The sequence below is a fragment of the Hirsutella rhossiliensis genome (assembly GCF_020360975.1).
Source record: "Hirsutella rhossiliensis strain HR02 chromosome Unknown scaffold00001, whole genome shotgun sequence".
Taxonomy (NCBI): domain Eukaryota; kingdom Fungi; phylum Ascomycota; class Sordariomycetes; order Hypocreales; family Ophiocordycipitaceae; genus Hirsutella; species Hirsutella rhossiliensis.
In genome coordinates, this window is record NW_025408667.1 from 3,036,663 (window position 1) to 3,063,340 (window position 26,678).

A 26,678-nucleotide genomic window follows, 5' to 3' on the forward strand; every position below is an offset into this window, starting at 1 on the left:
ATCAAGCGAGCCGAGCGTCAGATTGCGGGATGGCCTGGTGAAGAGACTGGCAAAAAGACCTTGGGCAACGACTCTTCCAAGGCTCTTGGGCTCGTCCTGCCGCGAGTCGAGAGCCTGGTGCGTCCCCTTGGAGGCGAGACACTGGGCGGAAATGCGAAGGCGGCGGCTCTGCGAGGGGCTTGAAGACGCAGGCAAGAACAGGCAAGGAGGCGATGAAGGTAGGCAGGATCAACAGACGCGGCGCTGTGCGGTGGTGGTGGTGATGATGGTGAAGGACTGGCTGGTTGTATTTGGTACCTAATCTCGAGGTTGGAGCTGGTGCTATGCCCGAAAGGGTAAGCTGAGGCGGCTCGGCAGTTAGCGCAGCCAAATGTGCCAGCAAGGAGTCACTGCGGGCGGGCGAGACCAACTTGCAAAAAGAAACGGGATATTCTCGTGCAGCAGTGACGCGGTGAAAAGGGCAGAAGAAGAAGCAAGTGGAGGTCAGTCTCTGTTGCGAGTGTCACGGATTGACAGGATATATGGAGCACTACCTAAGTACCGATACAGCAGCATGATGGGAGAGCGCCGAGCCAACGCGTACCTGACAGAGACTGCGCTCCTTCCCACCCCGAAGAGACGGAGTCCAGAGCCGTTGGTTGCCACTTGCAAACACCTACTGACAATCGGCATCTTTTCTCTGGTTTCGACAGTTGAAGTGGCTCAAGTCGTTTGCCAGGACACAAGGTATAGGTAACCAGAGACGATGCCGATGCCGGGTACTCGATACTTAGCTTAGGTAACCGGCTTTATGCGTCTGGTATATTGTTTACAACCTGTCAGTGCATGTCATTGCCGGAGAAACGGCCTGTGGATTCCAACCAGCCACAGCGAATATAGTACTAAGACACTCGCCACAATCAAGCTAGCTGTGGCGTCGTCATTCAACCATTCTCTCGACCTTAACTATGGCGGACAAGCGCCCCTATCATCGATCTGCCGGGGCATCGCATTTCTTTCTCGAGGCCATTATATGTGGCGCAGATGACCACTTCGCCAATGACTGTGAAGTCAAGCCGGCCTCTCCGCCTCATCATTGCTGTGAGTTTCAAGAACCTACAGCTACAATGAGCTACGCGGGCAGCCCAAGGCAGCGCTGTCGTCAAACCAATCAAATCATATCTGGCTCCAGTCTAAGCCAGAACTAGACGGAAAATTTCGCAACATGTCTTCGAATGGTATCTTGTGAAATTGCTGGGTGAATGAATGGCTTCCCTCCGATTTCGAAGCTCGAACACAGCGTCCCCCAGCATGTCATGATCTGTTCTGATCTAGCTTTCCAATAAATGCAGCTCTCCAATGGTTGATTGAAATTCATTCCGTTATATTATGACTGTCGAACTTTTCCAGACTCATTGGTCTCCACTCTGAAGCTGGCCAGACGAAGGCCCAGCTGGCACAAGAGCTGGCTGGATAGGGAGAGAAATAAAAAAAAAGAACCAGAAAAGTGCAAGGCCCTTAGCTGTGAGCTTATTTCTTCCACCTTGCTTGATCGCTCTATATACACGAGGGAAGATTTCCTAATATGACCTTCTCTCACAAGGAACGTGAGGCAAAGAAGGGAAAGAAGCTGGAAAAGGAGCACGGTAGAGAGAAAAGAGGAGAGGGTCAAAATTAACAAAGCGCTGAAGAACTAACGGACGTGGGAAGATAAGGTCCTTTGATCCAAGGTCCTAGATCACCTCCGAGGATGGACGCAAAGGAAATATCCACGCCACGGCCGCTGTCGCATGTCTGTCTACGGCCATGGTCAAAACACACTGAAAGTTCTTTTTGTCAACGTTCTCTTTGTTCCGCAGAATTTGAGAGTCTTCAAGATGAAATCCACTTCGAAGATCGCTATTTCCCTCTTCGTATTTACCTTTTCGGATCGAATGCCAGCCTTGCAGCTTCGATAGAAAAGACTGGGGGGCCATATGAGAATCTCGCGGCAACGTCAGACCTACTGTCAGGAATGAACCACGATACGACGGATCCTAAAGGGGGTCACAAAGAAATGAGACGAGAAGCCAAAAATGCAGACGGATGTCGCACTGCCGCACTCCTAGCCCAGGATTGTTGAGCAAAGAATTTGCTTCGAACCTTGAAGCAGACCCGGTAAATAGCAAGACTCCAGCCATGCACCAGAAAGTTAAGGGGATAAAGAAAACCATCGGAAAGAGGTATCAAGACGTAGCCAAGAAGGCTTTGCACCAGAGTTGTGTTGAAACTACGGGGTGACGGAATGAATGACGGGTTTGATTGCGCCCACTGAGCTTCCCGCGGTTGTCCACCCCCTTTACCGGATACCTGCAATCAAGGTCGTCATCCAATTTCCGACATACCTTAGGATCGAAACACTAGTAGAACACATAAGAAAGCCCATACAGTTACCTCGTGACCGGACGAACAAGAGGCCTTCTCGAACTAATTAAACCGATCTCTTGTTTTTCGAGGCTGCAAAATATGCGGCTATTATTAGCCGGCTTCGCCACAGATGCAGTCTGCGACTCTGCGTGGTTTCATCTGGGATAAAATGCCATAATCATATGCCAATGAAGATACGAAGCAAGCAAGAACAACCAGGTAGCGGAAGTAAACGCAATCGCAGACATGAGAGGTTCTCCTGGGGTCAGCAGAGTAAATATGCCAGACAAAGACAGCGATATTGCGCCAACCATATTCCAGAATGAGGCATGCCAAGCCAGTGACAAGATAGCGGGCTTATACCAGCTCGTTTGGGCCAGTATAATTAACCGTAAACTCCCGGCAGCAAGGCATGCCCCGCCAATAACCAGAGGGAGAAGGACAGCGTTTTGGAGTTTTGAGGGGAAGTCGGGTGAAGAAGGATCGCCGAGTATACTGGGAAAACCAGCTATCGCTGAGCTATTCAGGATCACGCCCCCGACAACTGAGATGAGACCCGCCTGGAAGGCTGGGTTCGGCAGGTAAAGGGATTTGAATTCTGCCCAAGGCGGCCACCAAATCCACTCTTTCTTCCCCAGCAGAGGCGGAAAGTATTTGGTCGTCGATGGCTGATTTTCTTCTTTGTTTAATCGGCCGTCACTATCAGAGCTCCGGTTTGAGTTGAAAGCAGCGAATATTGCCAAGCTGCCACCGAGGAGGAATATAACTGCACCAGTTGTAACAGCAACCGAAAACCCAAGACGCGTCTCGCCACCAGAGGCCGTTTCGGGAAGGATAACTGGTAGTAGCTTGAAAGAGGAGCTGACGATAAATGATATACTCCCGGCGAAGAATAAGACCGCCACTATCCACTGTGCGTCCGTATACGGGAAAACCGTACATATTCTCCTTAGGCCTTCTAAGAACCCAACGTATTCGGGCTCTAGATAAAATTCGGAAAATTCGTCGGAAGTTGCTGTCCGATTCCGCTCCAGCTCGCACTTCTCCTTAAATGCCGGCCAGTCGATTGGTTCGAATGTTTGTCGTCTATCGATAGCCCGATTGCTGAGGTCGCTTTGACCTCCACCCTCTAGCATAAGAGTTGAACGTCGGTAGGCTGTAACGGTGTTCATAGTTCGGGACTTCGACAAATAGGCCCCTGTTAATCTAATGCGCGCATTGTTAGCTTAAAGGAAAGGGCTGCTGACTCGATATTTTCAGACCAAGACTTACTTCCCTTGATCGTAGAATGGAGGGTACGGCACGACGAAGCTAACGTCAGAGGAGAAGTGCTACACAAGGTAGACTAAGTGAAGGGAGACGCGCTTACTTTTGAAGTTTAAAAACGGTAGCTCAAGCAGTCAACATGCATGTACTCTGGAATCCGTTCGTCTCATTGCCTCAGCTGCTAAGCTATGAAATAATAGCATTATGACTTGCGAATCGAAGTCGATTACTTGCTAATGGTACATCAGACAGCTTATGCATAGTGATTCCAAACGAACTACGCCTTTACCTCCAAGTCATTAAGTGTCTTTTTGTCTAGACCCCATAAAAGACTAGTTCCTTCCCTGCCTATCGCATGGAGTTCTGTTGATATGTCATGGTGAAACACTGGTTTGAAGATTACAGCAACTATCTTGGTCGTAATGCAGGGGTAGAAGGGTGGAGTCCCGTTCAAAGGTCTTGAGGCCTGAGAATATGCATTTGCTCTGCGACCCATCTGGTTCAATTTATATTACACTGCTACTGATTTAAAGCGGGGCGTGAGATCCTACTTCAGTGATGTACCCTAACGCAAAGGACAGGGGATGTGATACTTCTCCTGTTATAATAAATAGGTAGCAAGCCACATCCACACCGCATGAGGATTCTCAGTGGTCGAGATTCCTTTATGTTGGCAGTTCGCAGCTTTAGATATTTAAAGGAATAGGCTAGACGATATACTAAATCGTGAATATTCGAGTAGTGCGTTCCTAAGTTGAGATGAGACCTCGGTGGAGTAGCCGAGGCCGCCCGCAAGATTCCATTAGATGATCTATGAGGGTTTGAGCCTACCCGTGAGGATCGTAGTTCGCCCCTGGATACACTACGTCGATCGACCGAATGCTTTATCGTGCCCTCGAGCAGCGCATAGCAGAGGTGGATAACCAGGGCACGGGTGATTCGGGGGACTAGGTTTATCAGTAAGACGAAGCCTGAGCATTCAAGGTTGTACGCTTAGAGTCTATTATGGAGGAAATTTGGCTCAAGTTAATGATTTGTTGGTTAATGGCCCCACGAACTATGTGCATCTCTCACTACATTGTACCGACTGATCTAGACAAAGAAGATCTGCATCACCTAAAACAGCCGTCCTATCAAAGTCATAAGCGAGAATCGGGATAGCATTCCTCCCTCACCTTTCAGTGAATCAGAATGTCATGTATGCCGTTCAAGCAGAAACATGAGTAAGAGATACTCGCTTCTCATGCCAAAACATGAAATCATACCCTTCGACTCATTCACCACTATAGGAGCCTCTCGAGACGCAAGATAAATATTGAAGCCATAGCAGCTAGACAGTGGCCCATTACTTTACTATCGGATGCCTGCTATGTAATGCTGCTGATGAAGTGATTGACTCGAGTTCAAGCCAAACAAGAAAGGGCGTCATAGGCTGGGGTGACTCGCTGAACAGACTGCTGGGTCGGGTGAAAGCTGAGTTGAGATGGGCAAGCAGCGGATCTCTGGTTCCAGCTGGCTTTGTACAGTGCCCTAAGAAGCAATATCTTACTCCGTAAGGACTGCTAGCCTGATGGCGGCCTCGCCGCCTCGACGCCGAACCGCTGCGACAGGACGACGAACTACGCAATCAATAGCGTGGAATGAAGGTCGGTAGGGAGGATTTCAGCCAGACATACACGGATGTGTGCAGAGGGTGCCACTTGTTGACCATGTTCTCGGAGCCCGGCCATCCATCATCGCCCCGGTCAGGAGGGTCTTGGGATCTCGGAAGGACGGATAGCGGTCCGTTCCAGGGGAGACTTGGTTAGGATGTGGCCGGGGCCAACGCCAGGGCTGAAGTCGTGGAGGAGCCGTGTGCGAGGCTATGGGAAGGAAAAATACCAGTGAGCACCACCTTCACTCTGGAGCTTGGCCTTTTTACGCATGATGAACGAGCGACGATGCCGGCGACGGAGGAAGAGTCCAACCCGCCGCTCAAGTAAGCGCCGACCGGCCGGATCCGCACAGCCTCGACCATGCGTTCCCGAACCCCTTGTATCATCTCCTCTTCGGACCGAGTCCCCAGCACCCGCCAAGCATCGAGACCATCGTCAGCAAGCAAGGCTCCATCGCCAGAGTCGTTAGTATCAAATTTGCAGATGCCTTGTCCGGGGCAACAAGCAGCGAAACGGACCTCAGAATGATGAAATGGCGATGGTTCGGATAGTTGATTAAGTTGACCTGGCGGGGGATGTGCGTTTATCCGAGGAATTAAAGTAGAAAACCTAAGCCTCCTACTAAAATAGCGGGAATGTGAAGTATTATTTTTCCCAATCAACGTAACCCCCCTGGCTGAGGAGCAGTCTCGGAGAGATTGGCAACGCACTTGACTTGACAGGCGATCGCCACTCCCCTACTTCTCTACCAGCTGAGTCCAGAATAGTTGGCGCGAGGACAGTAATGGCGCTTGCGATTTGCGTCCACCCGTGAGCGAGGCGCCTTTCCCGGAGGGGAAAGCGGCCGAAAGCGGCAGCCGATTTGCAACGATGGAACTTGGCTTCGCACGTCTTCCTGACCTTCAACAATCTGTCTCGACCCTCGAGTCTTGCTTCCGCTAACCACTTCCACTTCCGCTAACCACTTCCACTTCCGCTCCCTAGTCACACCATTAAGCAAAAACAGAATGGGTCCAACACCACCTCTCCACCGCCATCTTAAATTCCTTTTCCCTTAAGTATAGTAAGTAATAAGTTATTATAGCGCTAACCGATGTGCTCTATCTACCGTTTATAATAAATAATAAAGAATAAAAACAAAGAATAAAAAGAGGAAAAATTAGAATGAGTAGAGGAAAAAATAAAACATACAGCAGCCGGTGTTCGCCAATCGTCACCGACTTGACTACTAATCTGCCCCTTGCAGGCTTGACAGCTCGAGATCGAACGGGATCGGGTATTTATGTTCCTGCAGGTATGGCCGTATGTGCTTAGCATAAAAGCAAATTCAGGTTATAATTAAGCATGGTGGGTGCCGGCCTCCCCACTGCTCGGCTCGTCATTGATTTCTCTACCGAGCTACCTCTGGGATCGGATCAACGTACCCAGGCTAGTCGCAGATTCTACCACATAGTCAACCATTTCGAACCCAAAAGCAGCAGCAGCGACAACAGAAGCCGTCGATATAACCGCCCTTTGCTCGTGCGCCTCACCTACGAATATGCACGCACTGAGGAATCTCGAGATAACTTCTTGCGGGCCTTCTTTGGTTTAATGACGCTCTTAATAGATTATAAAGAACTTTTTGACTTTAACGAAGACCTAGAGGCAGAACTTGGCTCGACCTTATTCAACTTCGCAGAATTCTTTCTGCCCTATGAGGCTGGCTGATAGATCTCCTTACCCCCCGATCTGTGCTAAACGTCGCCTAGTAAAAGCTTCAGCGAAAAAGACTCCCCAGCCCTCCCCCGCGTACCATTCCGCAGTTCAACGAATGCAAGGAGGTGTGACAGATTTTGCTGGAACGCTAGACCGAGTATCAACCCTTCGAGGTGCATGCCTAGTTCGCGACCGTCATCGCTGCGTGGTATCGCCTAGATTCGACCAGGTAGCAGCTTTAAAGCGCTTTAAAAGCAATAGCGATGATGCCCGAGATGACGACGGAAACTTACTCCGGGAAGACACGAAGCCATTCGATGCTCTGGAGGTAGCTCACATCCTCCCACATTCTCTGACGAGAACCAATTCAAGTTCCCAATTAGTATGTCTCCTTGGTGGGAATAATTTTTTGTCGAAGCTGGCCTATTCAGGATCCTTCTAAAAAGGCCGCCCTTGCAATCCTCAATATATCCAACAACGGTATTATACATCAGATCGAAGGTATAGATATAGACCGGCCACGTAACGCCATCACTCTTACCCACGGTCTCTATAACTTCTTTGGCGTCGGACTTAGAGCCGTATACCTACCGAATCAGGTCGTTTCTCCCCTTATTTCTGGTACGAGATCCCGCCCTACCCATTACTCGCACACTCTACCTCACCGAAACCCGGATAATCGACCCTCCCTTCTCCTCGGCTTCTGGCCATCCACCGTGCCATTGCCCATATCCTTCACCTCTCTGCAGCGGGGAGTTATATCGATAAAATACTGTGGGACATGGAGGAGAAAGGTGTACGTGCGGATAGGACACTCCATCCCCAGTCTTGTCCCGCTTCTCACTAAGAACCCGTTTATGTAGTCCATTTCCGTAGGGGTCCGGTTTATGACGTCTCGCATTATGTGCGGCTTGTGGCAGGCATGTCCTTTAGCAAAGGCTTCCACCATCGATCCCAGCCTCTGGTCCGTAAACTTGGCCTTGAGGTCCTGACAGGGCAACGGAAGAGACATGAGGATTACCGATGCCTCTTTTAATATCTGTTCTATCAGTGTCAGTAGCCAGGGCCATCGCGCGGAATACAAGGTGCCGACGTCACACTCCAACAACGCGGTCAGGGAGTTCACCACCGCATTGGCGGCCAGCTTGTTCAGCTGTCGGTAGAGAGCCTCCTCGACGCTCACCAGTTTCGCATTGAGACTGGGGCTCTTGCTTAAAACTCCTAACAAGCACAAGGCGGAAGGAATGGAACGCGGATCTTGTTGCCATCGGCCGTGACACTGTACGGCTAGGAATATCCTCAATGCGTTTCCAAAGGTAACTCCTCCCAGAGAGGTATGGCTCGCAGACAACGGAGCATAGCGGATCGCCCTATGGATATTGACGTCGATTATAAAGTATGGCCGTCGGAATACTCCTAATGCCTCTCTTAGATCCTATAGCCACTACGCTATAGGTTTTACATCCGCCTTAAGATCGCAATAGGCAGTTCGCAGCGGCTTAGGTAGCTACTCTAAGTCGAGGAAGCCGTCTCTGTCAACATACCGCTCTATATAGCCTACTATGGCAATCTAAAAGGATCCAACTTTCTTGCCCGAGTCGCGGGCGTAGAGACGCATATAAACCTATAAGAGAATATGCGCCTTAAGCACGACGAGTCCCCGGCTCAGGCGGCCACGTGGAGGTAGGGAGGCCTTATCGGAGGCAAGGAGGTACTATGGTGGAAGGCTGGCTTGAGTAAGATAGAGAGGCGAGTCATCTAGACGTAACCAAAGCACCCAGGACTGGGGAAATATATCTAGCGAAGATTCCGAAGACTCGATATAGAAGTAAAAGAGGGCGGCGAATGATACCATATTTTGGGGTATTCCGAGCAGGACTCGTCTTCCCGACATAAGGCAAGGTTAGGAAGTAGGCTGAGGGTTTTCGAGCCTCTGCCAAAGCGCAATCCGGTACAACAAAGTCCATCGACTGAAAGCATGACATGCCAACGCCGAAAAACACTTTTGGGCAGTGAGCAAGGGAAGCGAACCGCGATGGCCGTAGGCACGCCATGGACCCTGAGTAAGTAGTGGCCCCAAAGGACGCATGGAATCTGAGCCGAGTTGAGCGTTCGAGCGATGGTTGCTACGAACGACTCCGGGGAAACGGGCATGCTTCTCGACAGCTGGCCGTGAGACAGATGGGACTTGGACTAGGCGTTGCCGCGTGTCGTGGGTAAAGGGGGAAGCAAGAAACGAAAGAATGAGGGTGTCTCGCGTGGGTTTTACGTAATGTAAGGCGTCGTAGCCACTGTCGCAGTGGGCGGTTGGACTGAAACGGCATCCAATCCATCACGAGATTCACGACACGTTTCTTCACCACCTGGTCATGCGACCACGGCAGCAAGCGCGCGGCTCGAGCGTCTCATGCCAAGCCTGACCCAACATGTCGACGGCGGGTAGCTTCGTCCGGTTCCGTGCTCTGCCGCCCGAGCCGCGCCTCCAGATCTGGCGTGAGGTTTTGTTAGGCCGCATCGTCTGCTACTGCGTGACTCCGAGATCCAATCAAGGTCGAGGCCACGGCGCCAATCGTTCGCCTCTCACGCTTTTGTTCCTCGGCCCCGGGCCCTTCTTGGCAGGTCTCGCTTGCTAAGGATCTCGGCGTGCGTTGGAGCAATTGTACAGTCAACCCATACTTGGACCCGGCTCTAGCGTCTACTGGGTTGGCTAGAACACAACCCTCATCTGCCTCGGCTCTTCCTCCGTGCTCTTGTGACCTTGGACAACTTGGACCCGGGTGAACTAGGGAGATTTTGTCATGTTGCTCTTGTTTGGGAGCACATGCAATTCGGTCCCCTGTGCAGAGCATGCCGCCGGCCCTCCGTACCATTGTGGTCCAAAGACAGTTTTCAGCGTCGCAGCGCTTCCTGACGAGTATGACGGTCTCTCATGCGACCTTGATAGACCATTCTGAGCGCCTGCTGTGCGGCGACCTGGACGTTGACCATTTCGAGGGCCTTTTGTTGCAATACTTTGGAGCTTCGCCTCTAACATTGCACATATTGCCGCCCAGGCGCGGCTGTTATGCTTGATGATCTGGGTTCCGTGGCTTGCAACAGGGAACTTCTAGGGCTTGTCCTGTTATGACTAGAAGAACCTCACGGTGTTTCCCTAGAATTTGGCCCAGCCATGGTTGCAGACTTCGCCATCAAGTTAAAGGTTCGATTCCAGGAACACGCGTACATACATATATAGCCATCTCATGTTGCTGGTCGCTTTTACTTTGCACATAATGAATCCTTCCTTCGATTCCATCCCTCTGTGTTTGACCTTTATTTGCCTCGTCATCAGTCTCCATGCTCAGTCTACTAGAGCTCCAGTGAACTGCTGCCGACATTGAAGAATCGACGAGTACTCTGATACCGGGGTAGCTGTCATCGGCGGACTCGTTCTTTGGACGCGCGTGCCAAAAGGTAGAACAACGGAGGTATTTTGCACTTCACATAGTTCTCGTAGAGGCGTAACAGGATGTCGATTTCATCGGCAACATTATAATGCGCCACACGGAGTCAAGCAACGGCTACTGGCACTCCCCAACTCGCCGTTCATTTAGAGAACTCAGATGTTCCACTGCAAATAACCATCCGGGGACTGGATCCGAATTGATGTCACTGCGGAATTGCAAGTCTGCGCCCTTCTAACTCCCAGAGCCCATGTTCAAGTCGCGTTGGGCGAATTGGTCACAAGCTCGTCCGCTCTTCAGATCTGCTCTAACTGTTCATAAGTTCCCGTACATGCCAGCAGATGCAAAGAAGCTTAAAGAGATCGTGCCCGGCTTTGTGCCCTATATCTCGACCCCGGATCTGATTGTGTTCAAGATTCATTCCTGCGGCCTTCGCGCGTTGGCAGCTAAGCGTTGTACCCATGCCCAGGATGCACGGGATCTCTTAGAGGTGGCAACCAAAGCTGGAGCTCTCACGTTGTCGGACGCTCCGCGAGCCATTGTCGAGCCTTGTTTCCAAGATGTAGTCGAGTACGGTGAGAGCCTGAGAGGTCCGCAGAATGGGGGAGACGGCGTCTGGGCCTGCCTGTTCATTGCTGATTGAGGCTTTCTTCTCTGTTCATTGCCAATCTTGCTCACGTCGCGTCTCTCTTGGCTCTTATATTCAAGAGTTTACTGTCGACGACGCGAGCCCGGGATAATTAGTCTAGCGTTCGCAGTGCTGACGGAAGACTTCGATTTTCTACTGGCGTGTCTGGTCAGCTTTGTCCGGGCCATCTCCGACTCGTTGCAAATGCAATTATTCTCGAGCAACGCTCCTAGAATGCCGTTTACGCATCTCATTGTAGCGTGACAGATCGTCACCGTTTTCCCTCCGTCAAAGCCCTCCGACTGAGCAAAGTAGTAGCCTCTCTGATTGGCAAACAGTCGCAACGTCCCAGCATCTTGTCCACGGTCAACTTCGAAATCGCAGTTATAATGTGTGTGACCAAATGCCCAAAACCTAACGCTTGGGCTCTTGAAGCATCCCTCCTCCGATAGGTCGGTAGAGAAGCCACTAGTGATGGGGCTGCCCGTGTGCCTCGGGTCGGCCGCGTCGGCATACCGCGTCGGACTCCAATGGGTCAAAATGACGATCTTGCTACCCGTCTGCTCTAGCTCCGCCACTTGCGAGTTCAGCCAAGCGAGGTCCCGCGCATGGGCATCATTATGGGCCTTGACGCCCCAGTTGTCAATCTAGAAGAAGTCGTTGAGGCCGAATCTGACGGCCATTTCGCTCTCAGGTGGGACTAGGGAAAATAGGCTGCAACCTAGAATGACGGTTTTCGTGTCTGGCAGGTGGTATGCACCACGGTCTAACAATATAAACTCCCCAAGCGAGTTGTCGGTCCGGACCTGCTGCTCAAAGGCACGAAGGGCGTCGAGAGTAGTCGGCCAGTCTGAGTGATAGGCCTCGTGGTTTCCGGGGACAAACAGGACTAGGCAAAACTGCGCAAGCTGCTTGGTAAAGAACCCGAGGCATTCTTCCCTATGTGAGATAACGTTACCGATGTCGCCAAGTAGGGCTAGATACGGTGCTCTGGGCACGATATTGAAAAAGTCGTAGGCCTTGGGCACTTCTAGGTGTAAGTCCGATATGATTTGAACGGCCATGTTATCAATATTCAAGAAGGCGAGCTTGTTTGGGTCTTGTGGGCCGATCTTGGGTTGTGAAAACTGAAAAGCATCGCATGCGGATTAAGTCTGTTGGGGGCGTCAGGTCTAGGAGATTTATAGTCACACGGCGAGGCACGTGATTCCCCCTACTTTGGGGACGGGACTCTAATGCCCTGATAGAGTGAAAGGAGCCATATATGCATGTAAATAATACTTGCGTCCTTTCCGTGTCTGTTGTGTGCGAATAGCAATGCTCATAAAATAAAGCAACAGGGATGCGCCGCGTCCCCTAGATAAGGGCCCGGTCGCTTTTTGTCACAGTGATGAACGGCCTCTGTGGCAACCACCACCTTCAATATGGCACAAGATCAGTCAGAACGATAATTAGCTGGGTAACTACTGTTTGGTACCGGTAGCTCCTTGGGGGCCGGTACCCGGGACCTGGCGGCTTCGTTCGGCGACCGGCGCTATGGGGCACGTCGAAGCCGTGGGGGAATTATCCCGGGTTCTCCGGAGCACAATACCCAAGCGCAGAAGCCCAATACAGCGGGTACGCAAGTGAAATGAAGTCAAGCTCATCAAAGTTACACTCGGGCGGCCTAGATAAACTCAGGGCCCTCGGGCAAAGCGCTACCGGCAATATTGCACTGCCTGAATAGTCGGATCTCATCCTCGGCGAAAGCGCCAACCACAGAGTGAAGGACGCCTCTATTGTGGAAAATGACAAGATCGCCCTCCTGCCAATCGTGCGCATAAACCATGGCCGGTGCGATGCCTGGCCTCTGAAGCCGGTACACAAGCTCTCGGACCGTCTTCAAGTCATCCATGATCGTCCCGTCGGCAAGGTGCAGACGTCGAACAGCGGACGGGTGAATCTGCAGTGCTAGGCGACCTGTGACAGGGTTTTTCCAGCACATGGGCAGGATCTGAACCGCCGAAGGGTCGATTGGAGGGAGCTCTGACTCGGAGAGTTCTTTGCCCTCAGAGACCATGCCGAGGCCTGTCGGGCGAGATTTGGCGGGAGACATCCATATGTAAGGATGGGCCGCATACTCAACCTTGGTTCCGCGAGCGAATTCTTTGTCTTGCGGGGATAGGATGTCGTACATGGTCTCCCCATTGACAAAGGCCGTGGTCCCTAAAGGGACCGTCAATTCGTCGCCAGTGCCGTCATCATATCTCAGCGTCTGCGCCCGCGTGGAAGGGAGCTTGACAGCGAGAAGAGTGGTTGCGACAGGGGGGGCAAGATGATACAGCGCAGCGTCGATATGCCATCGGTAGAACCTTGTGTAGCTGAGATCATCCGCTTCGGGAATGACGGTCTGGTGAAATGTTCTGTGGTGCGGGTGCCGGAGCCTGATGTTCTCAAGGCCCTCGTAGGAGGGAATGAAGCCGTTGCCAATGACCTGGACTTGAGGCTGAAATGGGATAGTCTTCAGGTCCGGGTGAAGGATAGAGCGCTTGGTGTCGGGGGTCTTGTCATGACCATATAAAGCCCGAGCCTCGGGGTCGAAGCGCTGGGTGAGCTCATACTGAGTCTTGGGAGAGACGTGAGATTGGTGCCTAAGGATGAGTACTTGGTGGGTGAAGAGAGCTTTGCGGAGAAGGGCGAAGTCGGCATCTAGAATGATGTTATTAGACGAAACGCTGCTGAATTGAGTGAGCAAAGAATCTTACCGAGGAGGTTACCGATTTCACGGGTATTCTCCCATATTCACGCATCATCACAATCTTTCGTGTGGCCTTGCCGGGTATGATGGCTTACCAGAGAGGTGCTCGACGTCGATGCCGGTGACGAGGGCGCCCAAATCCACATCCGAGCCGCCATGAGAGGCGAGGGGTTTGACGTTTACCTTGGAAGCCATTGTGGTGGGATAGATGTGCGTATTGTAGTCTATGCGGTGAAGGGGTTCCTCGAAGCTTGGGATGAAATTGCTGCTCAGAGCTGGGAAGTGGAAACGCCGCTCCTTTTCAACCCCGGAAATCACGAGGCGGGGTCATTTTAGTCGCTCCTGCCCCACACCATGTCTTGGGACCGGGCTGTCTCACCGGGCGGACTGCTGCATGTTTTGGTATCAGTACAAGCGCTGCGGCAGAGGCGGAGGAGGAGCATCAAGGCATCCGAGTCGCATCGATAGGCGCCCCTCCCGCCCGGTCTTTATGCTGCAGCTTTATCAGCCGACCGGGCTCGTGCTTATCGTTAGAACCGAGCCGCCGATTCCGAAGTAGCGTTACTATCAAGGTGCGGCCCGCATTCGAGATACCGTACAGACCGAGTCTGCCTGCCTATCTTTTTCAGGAAGAGTATCCGTAAATTATTACATACATAGTTATGGCGAGATAAGGGAAGGCTACCTACGACGAAACAGTGGGCTCCGAAACCGGCTAGGCTACCCTTGTAAAATTTATCTCGCTGCCTCAACCGTCGAGGTTTTTAATCAGATTTACTCAACAGACCGTGTCTGACTTGCGCCGAGCGATGCTCCGTACCGCCGTCGACTCTGTTGTCGTTGGAGGTGGTCCATCGGGCCTCGCCGTCCTCGGCCACCTCCTCGAGCGCGGTGCCTCCAAGCACCTCTGGATCGATCCTCTCTTTCGCGCTGGCCGCGTCAACGCTTGCTACCGCCAAGTCCCCAGCAACACCAAGGTTGAATTGTTTGTCAAGTTTGCTACCGCTCTCGCGCCATTCCGACGCATTGTCGAAAACGCACCGGTGCCTAATGCCTTCACAACGCTGAACAATCTGCCTCAGGATCAAGGCTGCGTGCTGGGCAAGGCTGCAGACTTATGCTTAATGCTTACAAACGGCTTGAGGGTCCGCGATGACGTGCACAGCCATCAGGGGCGAGTAACCTCTGCCAATCTCGACAAGGTTTGCCTCCTGTTGTTGTAAATGTATTACCAGGAGAACAGTAAGCTAACCGAGGCGCACTGTCCGGCTAGTGCTCCAATCTCTGGACCGTCACATTGGACGGCAAGGAGAGTATAGTAACCCGACGCCTGATATTGTGCACAGGGTCGAGCCCCGTCGAGCCTCTCTGGCCCGTTTTATCCTCATACTCTCCTGGCATATCAGGTATCCATCTAGACACGGCCCTGAACCTACAGCTTTTATCCAGAACTTTACCTCAAGGAATCCAGACAACAATTGCTGTCGTCGGGGCGTCCCACTCTGCCATACTTGTCCTCATGAATCTTTTCCTTCTCGCCTCAACTACACACCCGAACCTGCGTGTCAAGTGGTTTACTCGACAGAAGACTCTAAGCTACGCTGAATACAAAAATGGCTGGATTCTCCGCGACAACACGGGCCTCAAAGGCCGAGCTGCGGAATGGGCGCACCAGAACCTCGATGACGATGTTTTCATCTCCAGCCCGGTTAGTAAGGTTATCACCAGGTTCTGGACACCAGCAACCGAGGAAGAGCCTGTTTACCGTGCCGAATTGCCGAGCTGCACGCATGTCGTACAAGCTGTTGGATATCAACGAGATCCACTACCCAGGCTTACAGCAACCGGCAAGAAAGAACCCCTTAATCTGGAGCATGATGGGTTGACAGGACGGTTTTTCAGCGCGGAAAAGGGATCGCAGTATGTGCCGGGGTTGTTTGGGGCAGGAATCGCGTTCCCTGAGCGAGTTACCGACCCACTTGGTAACAAAGAGTATGCAGTTGGCTTTTGGAAGTTTATGGGATTTTGCGATAGAGTGGTTCCCTTATGGATCGACTCGACTGAAAAGCTATATGAGACTGCTTGACGCGGCTATAGAATACAATATATCAAGTCCTAAAAGAAATAAAGAGATATATAAACCACTGTAGAAAGCCTTTGCTAGCAAATTTGGTCTTAAACTTGTAAGCTTTGTTCTGTAGGCGAGCGGGGGAGACGTGAGCGACTCTTAATTACGAAAACTTAGAGGCATAGACTCCTAGAAGACAAGAATCGTTAGGGAGATGCGCGCCGCGGAGTCATGTCCCTAGAGCGGCGAGTAATAGTGCTGCCGGTGGCCCAGAGCTGGGGAGTTAACCGATGCATCTGTCTAAGCTGGAGGGAAAATCGTCGCCCCTTCTATTTTGCAGACATAATCTTTAGTAAGATGCTAAATAACAATTCTACTTATACGGTCGCTAACACGGGCGAGGGCGCCTCACCCGATAGGGGTGCTGCTAAACCCGGCGTTATAATAGTGTATTCTTATCGCGAAGCGTGGCCTGATTTCGCAGTTCTCGAAGATATCCCTAGGCAAGAGGGATCTAAGAAGCTAAAAATAACCGGTATAGAAAAAGGAAGAAGGAGCTAAAAAGAGGTATAGAAAGGAGGGTAGGGGAGAGAGGGGAAGCAGAAGTAGTAATAGCTTCTTATAGAAGTAGCGAGAGATAAGATAGGTTTACTAGTAATAGCTAGAAAAGAAGGGAAAAGTTATCGCGAAGCGTGGCCTGATTTCGCATTCTCGGAGATATCCCTTAGTAAGAAGGAACCTAGGAAGCTAAAAAACACCTAGTATAGAAGAAGGAAGAAGGAGCTAAAAGGAGGTATAGAGAAGAGGGTAGGGGTAACGTCAGCCACCTAGCTTACAGCATACCCCCCTTCTAGCACCCTTTCTTACTAAAACGCAAGCTTTAAAACACTAAATAATAAATATAAGAAAAATAGTTATGCCTAGTAGCTCCTAGAATACTATTAGTAAAATAGCTTAAGTTAGTATTAAAATTTACTTTTTATATATATTATATCTAATTATACTTATATAAAAGCTTAAAGCTAACTTAAGTATTTTATTAGTACTTTCTACTACTTTACCTAGTAAGCCTTAACACTTTAAAAAGTATTAAATTAATATTAAAAAAACTTTAATAAAGTAAGCTAAGCAGTAAATAAGCTTTTTTATAGGATATACTACTAATAAAGTAGTTAAAGACTTATAACTAGCTTTTTCTCTTAAGTTATTAAGCAATAAACTTTTCTCCTTATTAAAAAGATATTTAAGAATATCCTATTATCTTTCTATTTAATAGATAAAATAGTAAATAGAAAGTACTTTTAAGTACTAAAAGCTATATAAAGATAAATAGTACTATATAAATTTTTTAAACTATTTATTTAGTATTTTATTTTTACTATAGGAAAACTAAAAAGTAATATAACTTATTTATTATTAGAAAAAGAAAAACTTATAGTACTTTATAAGTCTATTATAGCTTAGCTCTTTAGCTATAAAGTTTTAGTCTTTCTACCTATTTTAATAAATTAGTTATAGATTTATAAAAAACCCGACTTTTAGTAGGAAAAGGGTACTAGAAAGGGGGTATGCTATAAGCTAGGTAGCTAACGTAAAGCGGGGAAGTAGAAGTAGCGATAGCTTCTTATAGAGGTAGTAAGATATAAGACGGATATACTAGCAACGGCTAGAATAAAGGGGAAAAACCGGTAAAAAGCTCGATAGTTAAGAGGATATTAGTAGCTTCTTTAAGTAAGATCTTCTTTATAAATTAATTACTAGAGGGATATAAAGAGGGGCGTTAGATAAAGGAAAGAAAGATAATAAAAGCAATATAATAATTATTCCCTTACTATACTTCTTGCCTTTATAAGAATTAAATAACTTTACTTTGCCTATATTACCTTTATATATTTTATATATACTTCTTATATCTCTTTTTATAAGAATAACTATAATAATATTAAGATCGCGGATTTATAGTAATAGCTTCTTAAAGGTAGTAATTAATATAAAAACTACTATTAAGGGGGGGGGTCTTTATAAATAGCTTCTTAAGCTATTATTATATTAAAATATTAAACTTTTTAAGCTTTAACTTAACTTAGAGGCATTAAAGAATTATATTAGTATAAGGTAACTTAAATTACCTTATAAATCGCTTATTATAAGGCTATAATATCTATAGCTCTTATATTAATAAAGGTATCGCGGCCTTAATAAGCTTATATTATTTAGTAATAATATTAGCCGCTTTATATATTACTATAATATTAAGGTCCTTAGGCTAAGATAACTAGCTAAGGAAAAAAACGCTTTTATTATATTCTTTACTAAGTAGCTATTTATATATATAATATCTTACTATTTTAATTATTTAAATAAAGCTATAAGAGATTAAATATACTTATAAGTAAATATAACTTTATATCTTTATAAGTAGTCTTAACTAAGCGCTTTACTTATTACTTAAAGTTATAATACTAGCTAATATAATATTACGCTTATTACTCTTACTATAGTATATACTTATTAAAGATATAAGTTATAATATAGCCTTAGTATTAACTAAAGATTTTATTAAGCTACTTTTATACCTTAAAGAAATTTACCTTATTTTCTTTATAGATAACGCGCTTTTAAGTAAAAAGTATACCTTTATAGCTATATTTAACTTCCTTATTTAAGTTAAGGTTTAATATAGCTATAATAGTATCTTTTTATTTAATAGCTTTATATTTAATAGCTTTTAAAGTAAGGATAACCTTTACTTTTAAAGGGATATTTATATTAATAGGGGTTTTATAACTATTACTAATATACTAAGTCTCTTTAATATAGCTAGACTTAATCCTAAATATTACTATTAATATAAAATAAATATATCTATTACTATATAAAAGGGAAAACCCTAAGAACGGCGTTTTTTAATATTACTTCCTTATTTATAATAGCTATAATAAGCTCTATTACTCCTATCTTTATATAAAGATTATTAAAGGATTTATAAAGCTATTAATATCCTTTTTCTTTCTTTATATTAATATAGAAAGGTATACGTAATAGGCGTAGGATTAGGTAATTACTAGTATAAGTAGAAAGAGCGGTTAAAGAAGTATAGGGTAGGATTTCGTTTAGAATTTATTATAAGTATATAAGGGGCTAAAATATATTAAAGGAATAGTATTATAAAGGATACTTATAAACTTACTTATTTTTCCTACTACTCCTAAGGGAATCCTTTATCCTTTATAGACTATTACTTATTAATATTAGCTACTTAGCTTATAGTATACCCTCCTTTTAGTACCCTTCTTATAGTAAAGAGGGTATATTTTAATAGTAATTAAAGCTATATTTTAATATCGCGATAGATTAATTTAGTGTTTTCTAGCTATTTAAGCTACTAGCTATTATATAGAGCTTTAAAATCTAAGTTTTACTTAGCTATTATAATAGTAGTAGTATACTAAGGGTTAAATATAAAGGTTATAAAAGGGATAATTTATATTAAGGAGGACTATTATAGCGCTACTCTTATATATAGCGCTTTAAAGGTCCAGACTATCTTATATCTATATCCTTAGTAAGGGCTATAATATATTCCTTACTATAGCTAATATAAGTAGTATAGGGCTAGTCCTTATAGCGCTCTTTTTATATTAAATTACCTACCTTTAAGAAAAAACTATTATCTATAGTAGCGTATTAATCTAATTCCTATAAGTATTAGTTAAATAATCTTTTATTTATCTTATAAGCTCTTTACTTATAAGTCGATTTCTTTAAAATCTTATATAAAAGAAAGGCGTGTCTCTTTATAAAATAGTTAGTAAAGGGCCGGTAGTATATTCGTTTCTTTAAAGTCTATATATAGCTCTTAAGGGCTCTTATTAGTCGAGCTACTTAAAGCGGGCTTTAATAGCGGCTAGGCGTTTTAAGTAGTAACTAGCGGCTTCCTTAAGCGCTATAGCGTCGTTAGTTATAAGCGGTAGGCTCTATAGTTTTCCTAGTAAATGGATAACTAGCTATATAGCTAGGTTAATAGGCGTTACTAAGGGCGTTTTAAGGGGCGTAGCTAAGAGCGCCTTTTTTTAAGCGGGTACTAAGAGCGCTAAAAGGGGAGCCTTAGTAGCCTTAGTTAAGCGGTCTTATTTATATTAAGAATCCTTTATAAGCTAGTAAGATAATTTTAGCTCCTTAACCTAGGTATTATAGGAAGCTCTTTATCTTTTTTAGTAAATTAAGTACCTCTTAATTAGTTATCTTTACCTTTTAATAGTAAAGTCCTTAGCCTTAATAATATATTTTAATTTATAAAATCTATTATTATCTCTTAGTTTAGCTACTTTATTATTTACTAAGACTAAGCTTAGTTCTTTTTTTTTAAAGTACTTAAGGTATACTAAGTAAAGGTATTATACTAAGATTACTAGGTAGTTTAATAGGTAAGATCGTACCCTTATAGATATTAGCCCGTTAAAGGGATAAGACCCTTAGAACTCCCTATCTAACTTCCTTTTAAGTATACTTAAAGGCTTTATAAAGACCTTAATTATCTAATTAAGTATCTTTCTTAATTATAGTTAATTCGAATTTTTATTTTTCCCCTTTAAAGTAAAGGCCGCTAGTTACGTAACTCTAGTAGAGATAAAGAGGTATAGAGTAAAGAAATCTCTAAGACTTATATTAATAACCTAAGACCCTTAGAGCTATATATAGGAATAAGAATTAGATAATTATATAGTTAATTACTCTACTAATCCTTAGCTATATACTACGCGTACTTTAAGTATATACCCTTATCCTTATTAAAACTAGTCTCTAGGGCGTAAACTTATTATTCCGTTCTATTTATATAGCGACGAGTAGCTTTATAAAGCCGAGAATACTTAGAGAACGACGGTACTATTTAAAAAAAAAATCTAGGGATTTAATAATTAAAGTAGTAACTACCTTAATAGCAAAAGTTAAGGACTTAATAAAGCGATAGGCTTACTAAGAAATAAATAATTAGATAATACCTTTACTAGTAATAAAGGAAAAGTAATAAGCTAATACTATAAAATACTAAGCTCTTATTATTAGCCCTATAACCCTTAATACTAGCGACTTAGTTAAGAAACTATAATCCTTATATAATACTTTAAAAATATAAATAATAATAATAGCGTAATCTAAACTATTATAGAACCCTACTAAGACCTCTTACTTATATATATACTAATAATACTAATATAGGTACTAATAAGGGATACCTTAATAACCTTAACCTTAGCTCTCCTCTATATAGTAGCTTATAGAGAACGCTTACCTCCCTTTAATAAATAAGAAAGTAAGTAATAAGATAGTTATAATAAGATATCCTTTAACTCCGAAAGCTCTAACTTTAAATTTCGTAACCTTATAATCTAGAAGTATACTATATCTAGAAACGCTAGCCGTTAAGAGGGATTATCTAATCTTACTACTAACGATATAAAAGAATTAAGGTAGATATTAATAAGATTACTAATAGACTTAAAGATATACTTATTAGAAGCTAAGATAACCTTATAAGAAGACTCTACTAACTATAACTCTTACTTATTAGTAAATTTAACGGTAAAAATATAACTAAATTCCTTGAGAAGTTTAAATAAAAGATATACGTTAACTATATTTATAATAAGGATAAAATAAACTAGCTCGAAGTCTATATCTCCTTTATATAAGCCCTTACTATTAAAATTCTTATAGATAGACTTACCTAGGAAAAAGTAAAGAAGAGACTCCTTTAATACTACTATATATATAATATTAAATAACTAAAAACTACTAACGACCGCTTAAACTATTATAATACTAAAAAGCCTAAGACTATTATAGAAGTTATAAAATAGCTTAGTCTCTACTTATACCTATAGCGTAAGGTATAACCTAATAGCTAGGAAGAATCTATAGTCTAGTTATACTTTATCTACTATATAATACTAAAGGAACTTATTATTAACGTTATAAAGAGAAATAAAAAGATATTTAAAGTTATCTTAAAACTCTTATATAAAAGCCTTATCTATATAATTAATAACTACTTAGTACCTTACTAGGACGTTAAGTAATAAGATATAGTATCTAAAGTCTATAATTAAAAGCTTAAGAACTTAAAGAAAGACTAGCTTTTTAAGGAAATTAATAAAGTAATAAAGGAAGCTAAATTTAATAAGGGCGAAGAAAAATATCTTAAAGAGTTAAAGAAAATAAATAAGAAACCTAGATAGCCTATAAAGGAGATCTTAGACCTAATAAAAGCCTTTAAAGATATAAAGATTAACCTTACTCGCTAGTAAGAGTAGATATTTAACTAGCTTAATAGGAAATAAAGATATATTAGTAGTAAAGGCTATTCTTTAAGTTATAGATAAGGAGGTAGTATAAATACTATCGGATTTTATTACTTATCTAATTAATATATATAGTTTTTAGTTAATACTTTTAACTAGCCTAGGAGATACTTTTATTATAGTAAAGAAAGATACTACGTTAATAAGTATAAGGTATACTTTTAAGACTATAAGATTAGATTTCTAATATATAAAGTAGTAAATAGGACTCTTTACCTTAAAAGAAAAGATAATAAAAGTATAATTCCCTTAGTACTTATTAATAGGTTTTCTTAAATAGGTATATATATTTTAAGGCTTATTATATACTAAGTAAATATATAGCTAGACTCTTTTATATTACTACTTATAAAATAGGTTAAAGCTATAGTTATATTATCTTACTTAAATTAAGCTACTAGTAAAAGAGAATCCGATTTATTAAACTAGTTTTAGAGATATAGAAGCCTATATAAGTAAAAGCTAAGGAATCTAAAAGTAAGTAATATAAGAAAAGAAGTAAGAAGGATATTAGTTATTATAATTATAGATAATATATAATAAAGTAATATATATAATTAGATAATTTATATAACTATAATAGGGATTAATACTTATAAGGGAAAAAGATAAAAAGTTAAAAAAGATATAAAGGAAATCGAGATAATAAGAATAGTAAAAACTAGCCTAAATATTATCCCTATATACTATAGATATAAAGTAGATCTAAATAAAAAGTTTAATAGACTTATAAATAAATTTATTAGAGAAATTATATATAAAAGAATCTTAATCCCTTTAAATTACTTAATTAACTTTATTCCTTAACTAAGTAAGAGACTTAGTACGAGATATATAGATATAGCCTAAAGTATAGAAAATACTAAATTCTAGACCTTAGAGAAAGTAAAGAGTAATATAAGACCTTATAAAGCTATAATAATAGTTATAAAAGTAGCCGAAGATAATATAGAAAGTAGTTTACTCCTCCTTAAATATCTATAAGGAAAACTTATAGTAGCTTTAATATAAGTTAAAGAATAAGATAAAAAATACTAAGTTAAATAAATTAAACTTACTTACCTTACTTATAAAGAATAAGATTATAAGTACCTTAAAGTCTAATAAGTATTAAAGGAAGTTAGGTTTATAACTAATATAATTAAAATAATATAACTAGCTTAAGAACTATTTAATTAATAAACTTTAAAGGTAATAAGACTAAGAAAAGATAAATTTATTATATAGGAAGTAGTACTCTTAATAAGATACTAAGAGATAACTTTAAAGGACTTTATAGTAATTCCTATAATATATTTAAATATAGTCCTTATACCCTTTTACTCGCTTAAGTATATATAAGACCTACCTTATATTTAAGTATAGCTTAGTAGCTAGAAAGCTAAAGTTCTAAGCGCCTTAATCGATATTAAGTTTAAAGGAAACCTTATTACTAAAAGATATATAAACGTATATAGGCTTAAAATCCTACTAATAAGAGTATTAATAATAGCGTATACTAGGTCCCTTATAAATATAGTTAGGGAGGTAGAGACTAATCTCTATCTTGGTATAGCTTAGATATTAATCCGTCTTTATATTATATTAAATAAAGTTTTAGTCCCTTTTATCCTAGGTATACTATTTATTAGAGCCGCGCGTATATTATTTAATTATTCCTTAAGAAACGGCGATATATAGGTTAAATATTAAATCGGTACTATCTAAGTAGTTATACTAGCGGTAGGAGCTATTAAATAAGAGCTTTTAAATAAGGTCGATATAGTAAAATCCTTTTAGACTACGACCTTAATAGTTAATAAAGATATATATAAAAGACTAAAGCTTAAGGAGACTATATAAGAAATAGCTACCTAGCTCCTAAGAATTTTTTTTAGGCTTTAGTAATAGAAGTTAAAGAAGATAACTTAAGAGCTACCTAATAATTATAAAGAAAACCCTTTATAGATACCTTAATAGCTAAGATTCTCTTACTAGGAGGTAAGATCCTTAGTTATAGAAAGGGCGCTAACTAAGTCCTTAACCTAGCCTATACTAGCGTAAACGAGCCCTTAATAGCACTAGTATAATAGCAATTAATTATAGACGAAGGAGATAAAGCGATTCTAGCTATTAGATCTAAAATAGTAAAAGAGATTATTAAAGTTATAGTTATAGAGGCTATAAGAGAATTTAAGAAAAATATTATTAGAGCTAGAAAGAAGTTTAGAAAGATCTAGAAGGTTAAAGTTAAGATAGGGAGGAAACGACCTATTAGATTATATAATCTAAGAGTTAATACTCTCTTTAAAAGAAAAGTAAATAAGATTAACCCTATTAATAATACTCTATTAAATAGCTTAACGCTAAAAAGGGACCCTAACTAAAAGAAGACTAAATAAAATACTATTAAAGATAAGATATAGCTTAGACCCTACCTAGAATACTTAGTAGGAAAATTCTTAAGTATATAGAAAGGGAAGCGGCTAATATAAGAGAGACTTAAAGTAATTTACGAATAATTTAAGGGCTTTCTTATAAAGGTAGAAATCTAAATCTTCGATAATATTCTATTTAATAAGGAAGTAGCGTTATCCTAGGACTTTATAGAAAGAGGTAAAGTCGACTTAGCTATAGCCCTCTTATAGGTTATTAAGATAATAGAATATAAAGCGTAGTAAGTAGCCTTAATTTTAATCTTAAAAGTAATAGAGTAGAAAGTTATTAATATCCTTAAAATTAAACTAAAAATAAGAGTCCTTAAAAAAGGGTATAGGCCTTATAAGAACCCTTATTTCCTAGTAGTAAAGAAAGATAGAGGACTACGTTTAATTAATTCCGCTATATATATAAATACTATTATAATAATAGATATAAACCTACTACTAAATATAAATAAGTTTAGCGACTACTTCTTAATATATAAGATCTTTTCCCTCCTAGACTTTTTTTTAGGCTATAATTAGATCCCTTTTAATATTAAAAGCTATAACTTAATAATATTTACGATACTTATTAGCTTCTTATATATATATATACTCCCTTAAAGGGCTATAAACTTAGTTAGCTAATTTATAAGGATAATATAAAGAATCTTATAAGACTTTATACTAAATATCTATAGGAATTTCCTTAATAATATAGGTATTAAGGGGCCCGATATAACGTATAATAATAAAGAGGTAGCGCTAAGAGTAAGGAGATTTATCTTTAAATACCTTATTATCCTTAATAAAGTCTTAGTTAACGTTAAACTCTTTAATTATATAATTATAAGGGCTAAATTAAAATTATACTAATAAGTAACTAAAGTTATTAGTTATATTTATAAAATAAATAAAAGGTGCTTTATAGAAGCTAAAGTTATTAAAATTAAGGAATAGATAAGATACCTTAATATAATATATATTAAAGCTTTCCTTAGTATTATAGGATACTATTAAATCTAGATTAAATAGTTCGCTATCTTAGTAAAACGCCTTATAGACCTATTAAAGAAAGAAGTCTATTAAGAGTAAGGAGATAAATAAGTAAATATAATAGCTACCCTTAAAGAAGCTATTACTAATCTAGTCTTTTTAGTATCCCTTAATATCGGCCTAAGAAAAAGAGATATTATTTTAATATATAATATTAGTCTACTTAGCTAAGGAGTAGTTCTAATATAAATAGTTAATAGAAAGAGGCGCCTTATAAGGTTCGAAAGTAAAATATAGTTACTAGTAGAAACTAAATATAATATAATAAAGAGGGAGTATAGGGCTATATTAAGTACGTTTAAAAGACTAAGAATATACTTATATAGCGTATATTTTATCCTAGAAACTAATATATAGGTCTTAGTTAATTAACTAAAAGGTGCTCTTAAAGATATCCCTAAAGCTATAGTAACTTATTAAATAAGCTATATTTTCTTCTTTAACTTTACTATATAATATATTAAAGGTAAGAAGAATAGTATAGCTAATAGACTCTTAAGAAAGCCTAAAGGACCTTTTAATATATTAAATAGGGAAATAAAAGGCGATATTAAAGAATCTATAAACTTTTACTTAAACGTAGTATAAGGGACTAAGCTATAAGGGGACTACTTAAAGGAATTAAGGATAATTATAAACTCCCTTTAAACGTTAAAACGGCTAAAGGGCCTTTCTAAATAAGACTATAGGAAGCTATACTTAAAGAGTCTAAATTTCTACGTTAAAGATTAAAAGCTTTATCGACTCCCTTAAAAGGAAGAAAAGGGACCTATACTAGTTATAGATAACCTAAAAGAATAAAAATAGATTATTATAAAGTACTATACGTAAATAGGATATAAAGGATAATAAGTTATATATATATTTATAAAGAATAAGTATTAGTAGGCTAGCCTTTAAAATAATATTTATAGTATAATCTTTTTTTATAAAGAATACTAATACTTTATAACTAAGAGACCCTAAGAAGTTATAACT

General features: G+C 41.6%; 3 protein-coding genes across 3 annotated transcripts; 1 reads left to right on the forward strand and 2 right to left on the reverse strand.

Moving 5' to 3' along the window:
• Positions 1-11,722: 11,722 nt before the first annotated feature.
• HRG_00399 (calcineurin-like phosphoesterase domain-containing protein) lies at positions 11,723-12,139 on the reverse strand (the record flags this gene model as incomplete). Its single annotated transcript, XM_044858870.1, has 1 exon — positions 11,723-12,139. One exon carries the CDS (start codon positions 12,137-12,139, stop codon positions 11,723-11,725), a length of 417 nt encoding a protein of 138 aa, XP_044725270.1.
• A 602-nt stretch (positions 12,140-12,741) lies between these two features.
• Positions 12,742-14,007, reverse strand: HRG_00400 (taurine catabolism dioxygenase tauD, tfdA family domain-containing protein; the record flags this gene model as incomplete). Its single annotated transcript, XM_044858871.1, has 2 exons — positions 12,742-13,763; positions 13,908-14,007. The coding sequence occupies 2 exons, from the start codon at positions 14,005-14,007 to the stop codon at positions 12,742-12,744; spliced, it is 1,122 nt and encodes a 373-aa protein (XP_044725271.1).
• A 614-nt stretch (positions 14,008-14,621) lies between these two features.
• On the forward strand, positions 14,622-15,230 carry HRG_00401 (uncharacterized protein; the record flags this gene model as incomplete). The annotated part of the gene is made up of 3 exons (XM_044858872.1): positions 14,622-15,014; positions 15,086-15,130; positions 15,219-15,230. The coding sequence occupies 3 exons, from the start codon at positions 14,622-14,624 to the stop codon at positions 15,228-15,230; spliced, it is 450 nt and encodes a 149-aa protein (XP_044725272.1).
• Positions 15,231-26,678: the final 11,448 nt, after the last annotated feature.